At 43.4% G+C, this 15000-nt stretch overlaps 2 protein-coding genes across 2 annotated transcripts in view; one reads left to right on the forward strand and one right to left on the reverse strand.

Moving 5' to 3' along the window:
• The window catches only part of LOC125949232 (uncharacterized), a 9619-nt gene extending 7106 nt beyond the window's left edge, over positions 1–2513 (reverse strand). Inside the window, exon 1 of the mRNA XM_049676055.1 lies at positions 2275–2513. Within this exon, the coding sequence (XP_049532012.1) occupies positions 2275–2431 (157 nt within the window). The 5' untranslated portion in view covers positions 2432–2513. The remainder of the gene's footprint in view (positions 1–2274) is intronic.
• An 8030-nt stretch (positions 2514–10543) lies between these two features.
• LOC125949454 (piercer of microtubule wall 1 protein) lies at positions 10544–11110 on the forward strand. The gene is made up of 3 exons (XM_049676465.1): positions 10544–10699; positions 10778–10886; positions 10985–11110. Exons 1-3 carry the CDS (start codon positions 10594–10596, stop codon positions 11094–11096), a joined length of 327 nt encoding a protein of 108 aa, XP_049532422.1. The 5' UTR covers positions 10544–10593; the 3' UTR covers positions 11097–11110.
• The last annotated feature ends 3890 nt before the right edge of the window (positions 11111–15000 follow it).

A 15000-nucleotide genomic window follows, 5' to 3' on the forward strand; every position in this document is an offset into this window, starting at 1 on the left:
GGCTGTGGTGTTTCACCGAAACGATCAAACCTGTTAAACCACCTAACCAAGTTGATGTTTTTGCTGGCGCCACATCGAAGGAAAAGCTTGAAAATGTCCTTTACAAGACGGCGGTACAGCGAGGAAGCTCCTCAACGGTCGCTCGCAACGGGGTCTTTCACTGGGAGAGTGGCAGTTCCGTTGGTAAGTAGGTGGGCAGACAAATTGAGATTAATGCTCGCTGGCGACAGGAATTGCTGGCGTTGGTATTTCGGGCGAAAGGACAAATTCATTAGGCGATCGGAAGGGAGTTTTTGGGGCCCCTGTGCGGATGGAATGGACAACAAGCAAAACAGAAAATAAAAACGGCTGACAATGGGTCGCCATAAAAATAGCGATATCATGGCATGGGTTTAGTGCCATAAGCAAATGGCCGAACGTCGGAAGCGTTTGGAAACGAGGGGAGGAGGTCGATCGTTGGACTGGATTGCTACTGATTCCGTTTTCTCTTCCAAAGGCCAGCTCCGGCTGGTCGTCTAAATTGGTCGTTTCATGATTAATATGGTTTTATCTGAACTTTGTTTTGGGGACTCACTCACTTAACATCCTGACGACCTGTGACTACTACCAGTACACGATCGTCCTGCGTGTGGGGTTCAAATTTAATTTTCTCCAACCTACACACGGATCCCATCCTTCCCTTCGTACGATTCAGCGATTGATAGCAAACGTAGGCGGTAGGGGTTTGGTGCCACAAAAGCCCATCCATTTCCATTCGATTAACTATTCATTTGGATGCCTGGATACCCAAGAAACCTCCCGTGTCTATCAACCGCTAGGCTCGGCTAGGCTGGTGAGCGTTTCCGACAAGAGACGGAAGATGAAGTGTGCAGCAACGGGAACTGGAAGTGCGTAGGAGAGATCCTGAAGGTGAGCAAGGTGGGAAAATAAAACCGGTAAACCGACACGAGTGGACGGGGAATTGTAAGGAGCGTCGGAACCCGGTCTCGGGTTTGTGGAAAAGACACCCCAGCTGATGAGGGCTTCTTGGTTGACAAAGACGGGCTAACGAGCAGCGATCGCTCGGAGCTTTGGAGCAAAAACGAGCGGGACGGGAAAATTCGTTTATCTTTGCCCCTTTTGGTTTGAGGCGGTTGGTGACTCGCATGTCAACGCATTTCACCGAAGTGTACCCACTCCATGCCGTGTAGTTCCCCTCTCGGGGAGAGAGACTCGCTTTTTTCTTGTGTTTGTAAGTGCGTGGGCACTTGTCTTTGGCCTTTGGCATGTAAGACAATGAGTGATGGGTTAGAGTAGGAGTGTCGGTGTCCATTTTCAGCACCCCTGCACCTTTCTGCAGGGCTTAAATGTTGCTAAACAGGGGTTTGCGTTCTGCAGCAAACGACCGTATGTTTTTATGTTATGTTTTTTTGGTTAAAGATTAAAATGGCTGAGTTAGTTGGATAAAATATGCAGCAACGCCATCGTAACACACAACATATAATACAAGATTTAACGGTAACAAGCAAGAAAGAACAGTTCTATAGATGAAGAATACTAGTGAAATAAATGCAGCTTAATTGAAAATGTATGATGCGGTATAAGAATGAAATCGCTTAAAAGGTGAATTTTCCAGTTTTTGATTATGTTCCTTCGATTTGTTTCTAATTGTTTGCATCGAAGCACTTATTTTTAGAAATGTGGCTAAATGAAATTGTGTACAACCACGTGTTATGGGTAATGTTTATGGATATTTTTTTTTACGAGCCTTAAAAAATCTATTTCTAAGGCGAATGAATGAAAATCCATCGGAATGAAACTGTATATTGCGCACTCCCGTGCAGCCATAAACCTATTTCCTTCCGATATCTCATGAGTCAATGAGCATTACTTCCGCAAGCTGGTCGCGCTACCCACAAGCTATTTTAAGATTTCGGGTGTCGGTGGTGTCGCCGAAACATCGTTCAACCGTGTGTCCTTCGTTGATTCCATACAATGAACTCATGCAATAAAACTGTAGCGCCATAAAGTCCTAGCGTTGAAGCGATGAAAAATGAACGAACGAAGCACCAAAACGATGGTAAACATCCGAAAGCCCAAGACTAGTTGGGGGGAGACTAGAGGGGGAACAGCGAAGCGCGCCTGCTAGTATGGAATGTGTGGGTCTCCGGGATCAGGACTAATCTAGCAGCGAGCACGCGGTTCATCCTCTAGTAGGCACCGACGCACAGAAGATACCAAGACAGCAGCCGCCGTCCTGTAACGCAAACATATGGTAGGCGCTGACGAAGGTACCTTGATAGCAGCTGACGATCGGTCCACTGCTGGCTGCTGAGGTGGAGCAGGAGGCCGAGGAACTGGTGGTGGTGTTGCTACCGCTACCGCTCGCGCTCCCCGATGGCCCTGTGCCGCCTACCGTAAGATTCTTAATCGAGCTGAAGAGAAAACTCATGTCAGGAGCTGGGCCGCGGTCGGTGCGCGTTCGTTCCGTGCGTGGAAGGACTGATCGGCACTGATTGGTACTGACGGTTGGAGTGGCGCTCGTGGCCACGAACGGCCGTGTGGAAGTGGCTGGTCCTTAGCAGTGGAGCACCATAATTCATGGTGCTCGTAAATTCCATTCCTCTACCCACGGCCGGCGTAGCTCGTATGGGCGTATCGGGGGCTCATGTTCAGCGTTCGAGCGTTCGAGAGTTTCGGGAGTTACAGGTCGTGCTGTCCCTGTCCCAGCTAACCGACCTAGGGACGATTGTTGCATGAGCTTTGAGCTGGGCGACCATGGCATGGCGAGGGTAAGAAGAGACAAAAAGTTGTAATAAACGTTACCGAATGCCGCAAGCTGCCGCGTCATTTGATCTTCGCTTTCGGTGAATGAATGAGCGTTTGAAATGTTTTGGCGGGCGGGTCATTTGGAAATACGAGCAAATCGTTTTCGAAGCGTTTCGGACTGCCAATTGGGATGCTCTTTCGAAGGTATAATCAATTCACGGTAAAAGCTAAGACCACTCTACCGCCTGCCACTGATAGATGATTGATGGAGGCGCAATTGGATGTTATTGCGCAATATGAACAGTAGGAAATTCAATTCCCTTTCTTCAAGAGAAAAGCTATATTATAGGGAAAATGAAGATGCCAACCATTGTTTTTAAATAAATTATTTATCAAATGTGTCACTGCAATGTTATTGATCCAATCCTCCAGCATCTCTTTGCTGAAGCAAAGAATGATTAACTGGATTATAAAGTGTTGAATCGCAATTACGCTCTCAGGATAATTAGAAATTAATTGCAATCCTGCGAAACCGACGGTGGGTACCGTCATCGTCCTAGCTACAGTTGCTGCTAATTTCACGGTCGAGCACCGGTACATATTTCAACTTTCAACCGGCAGCAAGCGAAAGGGATCGCTAACATGGTTTGTGCGAGTTCGTTGTGTTTCATTTTTGTTTTCATTTAATCGTCAAACCACAGGACCTTCGGGTGGCGCCATTCTGCACTCTCTCCCCTCTGCCCACACCGGCTCAGTTGCTCGGTTGTTGTCGCGCTAAGGGGAAAAACGTATTTCCAGTTCGCTTCGTACGTGTCATTTCCATTCCACGGTACCTCAAACACGTATCGCCCACCAAACGGACGTTACTCAATTTGCGACTGCAAAAGACATTTGAAGCGCAGCGGGTATTAGATGTTTGTGTTTTGTTGGCGAAACTTTTTGTTTCTCCCGTTACTTTCGTACCGTTCTCCGTTGCGTTGCGTAGCCTTACCATGTAATTTTTTTTGTTTTTCGGTGGGAAAACCACTGGGACCACAACGTTACAATGTGTTGCAATTGTCAGCAACACATCAGGCTTGGGCTGGTGTTAAAAATGTGTAAACGACGTTTAGGTGGGCGAACCATTGTTTGATGGTGTTTCTTTCGAAGTGTTTTTCACCGATTGTTGGAATACAATAAATAAAATGAACATAAATCGAAAAGAAATGTATCTTTGTGATAAATATCATTTGGTGATTGTGGAAAACTTTCCGAATAGAGCAGCGGAAGGTATCTTTCAATAATATAATGTTTGATAAGCTAACTGAAGTTTTAGTGGGCCAATTTTTTTTTTAAATAATAGTTTTATAAAATACTTCCAATTCGTTCGTTTGTATTCAATGCTGTTATTATATTCAGCCAGTTATTCTATTTAAAAACAGAAAAAGAACCGATAATTGGATCCTGAGTAACAAGTAGTTCTTATCGATGAAAATATCATCTCCCTCTGCTGTAGAAACAATAAAAAATGCTTTTTACGACTGAACGACTTCATTGGTGTGAGACTTCTCACCTATTGTGCACTATCGTTATGCCTGATGTTTATCTTCCTTCATCAACAAACGCCATCGGCAGCCAATCGATGGCATTAACGATCCGTTTGTGGGTTTTTAGAAATAGACTGTCAATAGAAAGGTTATGCTGGTAATGTAATGCATTTGTTTTGCTGGATCGGTCCGGATCTTATTACGCAAACCTCCCCACACATACATACACACACACACAAGCATTTCCCGGCACTGATTGGAGCTGGGGAGTGACATTGTTGGAGTGATAAAATGCACAACATAAAGGGGGAAAAGGTCGTAGCAGGCATCCCGTGTGGATGAATATTAAACAACTTGAAAAGGTCACGTGAGGCAGCAACCTTGAGCTCGAGGGTGGTGAAATGGGGATGTCCACGAAGAAGCCAATAAAGACACACCAACCAGGTGGTATAGTGGTGGAGAAACCGGACAAATCATCTCGCTCAGCAAACACACTAGACAGGATCGAAATGTGAGCCTACGAAAAAGGTAATTAAACATCCTTCAACCGCGGACAAACGTGTCGATATTTATCGCGTCCAGCATTGGTGTAGGCGCGACGAATTCAGTTATCCAACGGCGAATGTTTCCGGTGTTCCGGCGTTCAAACCAGTCGAAGCGCATTGTGACGCAAATTAATTTTCTCCCGGGGCCTGATACAGGTCCTATGTCCGTAGGACAATAGAAGCATTCCCTACTTTATATCTACCTACGTACAAGGCACATTTCTTGAAACCGAAACCAATCGTTGCGAGGAATTCAATTAAAGGAATTCAATTCAATTTTTCACAGTTTTGCACCGATCGACAAGAGTAGAAGATTGCACAGCCTGAAGGCTTGTGGCATAAGTTCTAAACGACCTGTATCGATCATGGAGGAGTTTTGTTGCTATACTTTCACCGAAATTAATCCATTTGCCATTAGTTTGTTGCTGATGCACAAACGATTGAACGAAAACAAGATTCTATTGAACTCTAAACCATTATTTATAGTTATTTGATTTCATGAAGTGTTGTTTTAGACACAATATGCAATGTCCATTTCTTCTCCATACTTTTTTTTATATAAAGTATTCGCTTGAATCCAACATCTTATCAATTCGTAGTTTAATTGAAATTAACGCGCGAGTTCGGTTTTTGCAACTGCTCTAACAAGACCGTCAACAAGGAAACTATAATCCACTTGAACTTTTTATTTGATTTTCCGCAATCCTTCAGCCGCGGTAATCGCTATTACCGTTGTAACGGAAGCTGCGCTCATCCCAATTATGGTGTGAGGCAATTATTGCTACTTGCTGTCAGTGCTTTCCGGTGTCGGTGGGAAATTCGCCGGGAAATTCAACATTGAATTCCAGCATCAGCGAACGATCTATTGGTTGTTCGTGCATAATGAGTTAGCCTCCCTGGCAAAGGTTTTTGCAGGATTTCTAACCACGGTCTTTATCTCTTCCGTTGCTACATCACGGCATCCGTTCCGATGACCGGGAAAACACGGCTCATGGAAAGCTCGAGCGATTGAAATGGAAAACGTGCGATGAACATGGTCTCAATTTTCCGATAGAAATCCATCGCACCGACAGCGGATGCCGGAGCGGCATGGCAGCTACAAGTGTACCTCTCTAATAGAGTGCCGTTGCTGGCCATATCATTTTGTGCAGTGACAGCAACCGATCGACCTACAGCGGCATTCAATTTTATCGTGTTCGCCCCGTTACAACCCCTTCCTCCTCTGACCGGGCCTCTGACATGTGACATTGTCGACCGGTCGGAAGCGATGCTTGCAAACGCCGAGTTGACGCTAGGAAACAGGCATGGAAATGAAAAACCGTAGCATCGTGGTGTGCCGTATGTCAGAATGCAATATTGCCGGTAGGGTGCCGCAGAGCCCCGAGGACAGTCCGGTGAATCATCTGGGCTGTTTCGAAGCGGCCCCAGAGTTCGTAGACAATGAGGCAGACAGATCGGTTTATGCCATGCTGTCTAGCACCATGGCGTATACTGGGGTGTACGCTACGGATTATTGATTTTCCCCATTTTTGCTCGCTATAACCGTACGCCTCGCATTCGCTGCTGCGGGCGGGCAGCAGCCCGAGTTCTTAGTCGGAGCGCATTTTGTAAACCGCTTAAAAGACGTTTAGCGTTTATCTGACTTTATGCTGTTGTGAGTGGCATGTTTCTTCGCAGCTTTCGGTGCTCGTTAGAGCAATCTGTAATCTGGCTAATGGTCTAGAGCAAAAGCAATTAATCCGTGTGGCCGGTGTGGCGCAGGTAGCGCAAGTGGTAATGGTGGAATAGAAGCTTTCAGTGTCACCACTTTTAGCTATGTATGGGACTGGGGAGAGAGCTAAGAAAGAGCAATATCTCGATTAGGAGGAAGGTTGGTTGTTATTTTTCTGACAATATTAATGTAACCAAGCTAAATCTTATCGGCGAACTAAAATGGAAATGCATTCCAGATGTGCCTCTACAGCAACAACGTCGTGTAGACATCAATGGGGATACTCTTAAGCAGAATGTTTAGTGTTCGTATTGTAAAAAATGATTTGAAAATGGTCAAGGAATCATGAGAAGATTAGTAATCAGAGGCTAATAACTTTCATTTTCGACAAGTAATATTTCAAATAATACAGGTCCTTAGAAAAAAATTAAAATGACCTTAACTTTGTGGCTTACCAAGAAACGGATGGCCGAACGAATGCGGGAAAAATCCTTGAGCAAACAAAAGAAAAGGAATTCCAAAGGTGAACGTAAACCGAAACCTTGACATACAAACGAAATTAGATATCGCCTACACTACCCAGTTGGAAACCCCCCGGTCGATGAAACGTAATCATCACCCATGAATATGAATATGTGTGTGTGTGTGTGTGTGAGAGTTGTGCGTGGGGTTTGAGAATGTGATTAATACTTGTACCATTCATAATCGTTGGTGGTCAGAATCGGGGGGCGAATTGTTTCACTAGCACTCGCTGGCGGCCTACAGCAACCCTTCGTGTGAAGACAATGACGATATGATCCTATCCGTTGGCTACCGGTTTGGTGTCACCAGACGATGCGAACACGCATCCAGCATAGTACGTGGGATGAGTGCGACTGATTGAGCAGAAAGAGCCAAATTCGACTGGCTGTTTGCTGAATTTTGGTCAATTAGGATAGGCTACAACGTCGCAGGACCTTTGAAGCAGCATTGTTGGCATTTCAATGACGCGTTGCATCAATAACACTTCACTGAATAACATTCTTTGTATCACTTTTCACACGAAACGGGGCTACTTACGATAAACCATTTTGCCACTACAATCTAACTATAACTCTAGTACGCTTTTGGTTGGTAAAATGCATCTCGACTCACATAGCCCTACTACCGATAGGCTCACATACACACAAACACACATACGCGAACCACAACAAATTGGTTGGGCAGGATATGAATTGATGCAGACGATGATGATGCGGACGGAACATTGCACTTTGGCATCAACCCATGTTGCGGTTAGTACAACCGTTAGACGCTGTCTCCAAACTTCTTGGCTTGCGTTCAACCTAGGTGGTCAACATGTTGGCCAGCGCTTCGGAATCACTAGAACTCGAACTTCCGCAGACCCAAGTAGTAGCCACATGCACTTACACATCCACCGAATGTATGCAATACAACAAACACTAGCATTGCGCTAGTTCCTGTGAAGTTATAGAACGCTTTTGAGCGTAGATCGTGGAGTTTCACATAAAATCGTGCTAGTTACACTTTCCGAATGCTGATTTGCTGATAGTCGTGAGTAAATTGTACATGTAGATCCGAGAAACAACTTTAATGCGAAAGTTTAGCGTAACTGCTATGTATTGGGTACACTACAGTGCTCTACTTAAAGGTCTACAAGACGCTCTGTTTATCACTCACACAAACGACGAGAAACCGCATTTCATTCCTTTTTCCTCCTCGTTTAGAATGTCCGCTGTGCGATGGCACACGACGGGCCTTGGGGTGAAGTGGAAAAGCCATGGAAATGTCACGGAAAACGGCTCCATTACAATTACTTTATGCTATGGAAATAAATGAATATTCCCTACAGCTGCCACGATGCGAAACGTAACCAAAGCTGAACCGACGATGACAGGATTTCAATGTAATTTTCTTGTTCTACGCGACGTACGTGACGATCGATGAAAGTTCTACGGTTGTTACAAGGCTAAGCCCTTACACTTTACACTGATTTATCACTTGCACTCGGCAGCCCGTATCCCATTTTTCTGCTGTACTGATCACTAGAGCTTCAGAATGCTCTGGATTCTATCGCTGCGTGGCGAAATCAATTCCTTGTGATTTGGATGAGGCCTCCCGATGGAAGCTAGGAACAATTAGATGTACGGATTACGTAGCACTTGAGCAGCAGTACTTTCGGCTGGAAGGAACGCTCTCTCATCTCGTCGTTTGTCAGGCCTTTCGAGCTATTCCAACGTATTGTGTAATGCTTCTGTAGCGATGGTAATCCGGTTTAAAGGTGTTACCATTAACTTTCAATGTGCTTCACTGGGTTGTAACACCCTTCTTTTAATGTCGATGCAACGCGTGCCCGCTTGGTATACTAGCTACAATCGAAGTCGTACTGAGACTGAAGGAATGACACCCGAAAAGACATTTTACTCTCCTCGTCGTTGCTGTGGGGGAGACACGACGGGACTACAATAAGATTTCCCCTCCAAAAACATTATTGCGTTTTTCTCACACGTGACTTGTGAACATTTTGTCTCACTGCTCACCACCACAACGCTGCTGTGCTTTCCAGGCGGGTTGCGTTTTGTTTTGGTGAGAAAATCCGTCGCCAATTGTCAAGCATGTTTTTTCCAGTGCTTGGAAAATTTGGCACATGCGCACGTTGCTCGCGGAACAATCGTGGACAAGTGAAACACAACAACATAGCGATAGTGTTGATAGTGTTAGTAGGTCTGTTTTGACAGTTTATCATCTGTTTGCAGTACAGGATTCTTCAATATGTGGTGGCGGCAGGAGTCTGGAATTGAAAGTTATTTACCCTCTTTCCTATTTACTCCTCCGTTCATATGTCTGATGATGGGAAGCAGACAGAGCTGGAAAGGAAGTCACAGAAAAGAATCAGGTTTAAATAAAAGGTTTTAAAAACATATATTTGTTTGATGGTTACGAAGTTTGAATAATTGAAAAGCCGATGAACAAGGAACAGCTTGAAACTATTGGCAATTAGGAAAATTGGTTCCAGGATCGTTTGTTAAGTTAAAAAACCCATTATCCAAAGCAACGACGCAGCAAACGTGATCGTCTTTAAGTTTCTATATTAATTAGATCAACAAAATGGGACTAAAGAGTACGAAATCTGCTCATGAAAGCATTACAATTACTGCGAAGAAAGTTATGCTCATTTACAAGAAAAATCATGAGTTTCAAACATATTACGAACGGATCTTATGAAATATGTGTCCTATCACTACTCGTTTGAAGTGCACACTTACAATATTAAGTTAAATCGACGTAGAATCCGTCGATGTTAATTAAAAATTCAACAACTTTGTCAACAACAACAATCAATCAAATTATTTAAAATGTTGTACCTTGATTATAGGAATTATTCGAAGAAGCAAAATTCCTCTCTATCCTCTCTATTCTCTGTCCTGTTTACATATATTATTTCCTCTTAAAAAATACAGCCTCGTAATGTTGAAACTAAAAAAGGAGAAGCGAAATCATAACTCTTTTTTTAAATTAATTACTCATAAATGTGGTACATGTGAGTGAGTGGTTAAAGTTAACTCATGCCTTGTACTATTGACTTTTGCAAAGAAATGCTCTTTCCTAATTGGTACGGATGCCGTGTATCAGTCGAATAATCATTTTGTCATGTTGAAAATATATCATTACTCTAAAATATATTTAAAATTGCAAACACCCTTTGCCGTGGCCCGAATGCATCGCCTTTGCCGTGTCCCGAATGTTCTGGCAATTTCCAAACTATCATTAACGTTGTTCTTACTATCATTAGCGTTATCGAAAGTTTTCAAACTGAAAAGGACATAAAGCGCGGTTACTATGGTTTCAACCTGACGCGTTGTTGTTGTTTTGTCAAATCTAGGTAAACATTGCTCGGTTGTACGGATACCGTGGAGCACAGTTGGCGGATAATTTCTTCATATTCCCACACTAGCTAAACGAAGCGTATAAAAAGCGGTCAGCGGATACCGTGGCAATCAGTCCATTGTTGTCGTGCTCCCGAGGCGTGTGTATTTTAGACCGGTTCCAGTTGTGAAATTAAATGTGGTGGGAAATGGATAGTGAAAATCAGAAAGCAAGCGAACAGGATATGAGCACCGTGGACATCTACAAGGGGCTATCCTTGCCGAAGCGCATCGAAAGTCCCTGTAAGTGTTTTTTTGCTGGCATAGTGTGTGATGCTAAAAGAAAAAATCCCGATCACCTTCGCACTATTTCAATTACAGACCAATTCACTGGTTATGGATCGCAGCAAGACGGCCGTAATCCCATTTATCGTACCTCGAACTCTGCCTACGGGTATTATCCTCCATGTCCGCATACCGTACCACACAAGTGAGCCGAAGCGTCTTTGCATTGCATTAGCAGAATCACTAGATTGCATTTAATTTCAATTCATTTTATTACATACTTTATGATTTTCCATAATTTAGGTACTTTCCTAAATCGCAAAAGTTTACTGGCCACCTCTACGAATGTGGAATGTTCCGGAACTATTCGCTTAACACTGCCGTCGATCGTCCTTACTGTAAATACAACGAATAGCTGCACCAACCCTCCATTCACATACTCATTTGCATTTATAATTTCGGCACCCTGTGGCATAGTCGAATAAACATAATCATTTAGCGAAGCATAACCTCTCGTGTCTTCATTTTCTACACGTTCGAGCATAAAGGGTACGTTCGAGCATAAACAACATTTTGGTGCTGCTTATCTCTGGTAACTGGGTGTGTGGTTTTGTGCAAATTATGGATGTTGTGTGTCAGGATATTGCATACCAGGAAGGATTCAAAACTACTAAAAATAGCACCTTTCGTTCGAAATTCCATTTAATGAAAAAAGATAAAGAAAGCAAACTGTTTGTCAAGCGAAGCGCGAAGTTAATGGTTTTTTTTTGGGTAAATGCTTCATGAGCATAGCGATATGAGCTAAATGACTACCTGTTTTTTGCTAAGATCACTGTGATTGATCGGTTGTGGCAAAATGCTACCAATCATTCACTTGGCTGAAATCAAGTCAGGCTAATAAATTAATTTACTGTGTGCTTGTGTTAGTTGCTTTTAAATCAAATTGAATCTTTAATATAAATTGAAATTGCGATCCTTGCTGGTCGAAGTAGTAGCAGCATCATCAAGTTCACGGACACTATTACTTCGAGATGAAGCTGAGTTTGGTCCTGGTAAGGAAGAAGCACTGCTGCAAACTGCCCTGGAAATGTTACTAGTAAAATTAGAAAACATTGAACGGACATTTTTTTCACGACGTTTTAAGTTCAGACATGTTTTCTCTTTAGAATTAAAACGAAACGGAACACTTCAATTTTACTTTTGTGTTTATTTCCATAACTTCCATTCCATTATTTGCTTGGTTGTTTTAGCTATTAGAATTAAGGTTTTCCCACGTTTTCACGGTTATCTTTGCTTAGAAACTATGAGCGTCCTTGTCGGTTTTCCTGTGTGTCAGTGGCTAGGTTTCCTGTGTGTGTTTACACCTCTATTATCTAGTGCAGGGGATGCTATTGTTGGGGAAAAATGCGGCGGAACAGATTCTACTATTCCAAGAGAGCCACCATGCAGTGCATTCTGTGTTGTGTTGTTGGGAATTAGCTAGATTAGCTAAATGTCTATCTTCTCCACCTAGAGGGCTATGTGAACAATGAATTCCGGATGTTTTGCTTGAATATTCTAATAGAGCCTCCCAGTGAACAGCAGTAATTGCATGCAGAATTCATTTTTTTGTCTCATTTCACATTCTTTTACTTCTGAGTTCGACCGTATGTATTCTGGACTCTAGCACATGGTGCACACTCATGCCACCGGCGGGCTAGGGGGAATTGTGAGGTTTTTGTTATTTTTTTTTGTAATTTCAATTTGATTCCTTTCATTCAACAATAACTGTTAAATATATGAGTTTACAATACAGTTAGGGTTTATGAAGCATATTTGGTAACGTATTAGTGTTTGCAGGAGCAAAGGAATGATTGAAGGTACATACCCCATTACAACACCTGGTGGGGGCCGTAAGGCGGCATGACCTCCGCGAGTCGGTTGCGCTTCTGCAATAGCATGATTGAATTTGATAATGATATTCATATGAAAGGATGAGATTCCGGCTGCCATACTATACCAAATGCCATAGAACGCACGAGTAAGCATTGCACGAGGATTCCACAGTTCAACAAATCCCAAACATATTTTCTTCATAGAGCTTCGTTGTCTATTTGCTTGCTTTGTCGCTGTAAGGTGCTACCGATACCGATACCACAGTCGCTGTCGGCGGTAATCTTGAATTGGGATTTAGCAGATCGGTAGTGATCTGGACCCGTCTGCGTCTATTGGTTTGCTCAAGTGGACAAAACGGCTGGACTTGCATAACGATTGAAACAACAACACTATGACATTGACATTTGACAATTGGGTTTTTTTTGTATACTTATCACTACGATATAATATCAACTTGTATTCACTGTTTCTTCGCTAAACACGGTTGGCATTACTCCTTCCTATCCTAGCGCCATCGTCTGCTAATTAAACACTGTCAATGGAACACGGTATAACTCTTTGGTGCTATTGTGATTGGCGGATATGGTCGACAAGCTACAAAGGTTGAGGTTGCAAAAGACAAACTTAATAATCGGAACCAATAGATAACGAATAGCGTTGGTTCGTAAAATATAGGTGGCTCATATCTCTCCCCAGTCAGAGCGAGATGTGGCTTAATCCTTGTTAATCGTCAATCGTGTGAGTGGACATAATCGCGAATACTCTCAGTACGAATCTCGAGCTCGAGCAGTTAGCATTAGACAGTGATCCTTGTACGCTTTCAAATTGCTTTCTCTTTGCCAGCTGATCTATCCACTTCCCCCCATTCTCTAATCCTGTTTCCACTCCACGCAACCTCCTGCTCCGCAACATTCGATTGTAGAATTCTGTAAATATCAACTAGTCATATCTTAGTAATATATTGTCTTCATATGATATATATTTATATGTATAACTACTGCAGAACTTATTTTGATCGAACGGCCCAATCCAGTGCATGCGGGTTGTATTTCTTTCCTCTCTGCCGTTCTCGATTGGTTTTTTGTGTGTGTTTTCGTCTGAGTTTGTTTATGGCATAATGTTTATCAATCTAACAACATTCATAATCGATATATGCGCAATGTCCCCTGTTATATGCGTTTGATATATGTATGCTTTCCTTGTACCGCTTCGAACGGTAATGGTATGTCGGTGAACTAGTAGTCAGAGTAGCTAGTGGAGTTAGTAGAAGATGTAAAAACGTATAAGTTAACCACCACAGGTGTCTTTTTGCCACTTACTTTTTTCTCTCTTTCTTTCGTTCTCTGTCCCAACTACTACCGTGGTGAAGGGAAAGTCAGCGCTTTCTGCTTCCGTGAAAATGATCCGCAAAATCAAAAGGATAAGGAGCTAATCAACGAAAGGGACAGACAGAACAAGTTTACAGGAGAAGCCCGCGCACATATCATCTACATACGTGTGAGTGCAGTAAGCGTGCAAACTGGTGTGCAGAGCGCGTGAAACATGATATAATGCATTACCAAGAGCATTCTTTTCATTTGTTTGTATTCGCTACAAATACGTCTAATCAGTCGTAGTAGTGTATGGTATGTATCAGAGGAGGCGGGAACGATGATCAAAGAAAGCACGTGAGCACAAAGGATGCGCCCGACGTCGCATCGGTTCGCTGATATATTGCGGCTACGGCGCAGTGTACTTTGATGCTTTTGAATTAATACTTTTACTTCGGTTGCAGTATTCCATCCTCCGTGAAGTCAGCCAATGCTATTGACGGCAATAAAGCCAGCAAAAAAAATTACTCCATGCCCACGACAAGCCACGAATCGCCATTGTACGGTGTGGTTTGCTAGCAAAAAGCAAAGTTACGTATTACGCAGAGGCTCGATTGTATGAGGATGTGGATCCCAGTGGGGGAAACAGAAGACATTGGAGCTACTGTATGCCCTTGAGTTGCTCTTCCTATCGCAGATGATCGTTTGAAAACCAAAGCCTTCGCCATAGCGTCGATCGCGCTCCAGAGTGGCGGGCATTTGGGGGGGCATGCGTTTGGTTAGAGAAGGGTAGATAGTAGGTGATGGTCACTTAGAGATTACATTAATATCGCTTACAATACGAACAACGCTGTCCTGCTTTGCGGGGAGGCCCGGTCGGACCTCCTGCTCCTGCCCATCAACCCCCCACACTCTGCCAATGGCCTTTACCTTTCCCTTAGCCGTCTCTCACTGTCGACCACCACCACGATGGTCATGGCCACCCCTTACGCTTTGTGACGCTTTGCTTCTTCCGCTTTTGAAACCAGGAAACGTCAGAGGCAATTTGAGTAAAGTCTCTTACTTTGCACCATCATTCATCTCTCTCGTCCTTAGTTAGATGTCGGTAGGAATGTATGCATGTAGTACGTGTTT

Source organism: Anopheles darlingi, chromosome 2, assembly GCF_943734745.1.
Source record: "Anopheles darlingi chromosome 2, idAnoDarlMG_H_01, whole genome shotgun sequence".
Classification (NCBI taxonomy): domain Eukaryota; kingdom Metazoa; phylum Arthropoda; class Insecta; order Diptera; family Culicidae; genus Anopheles; species Anopheles darlingi.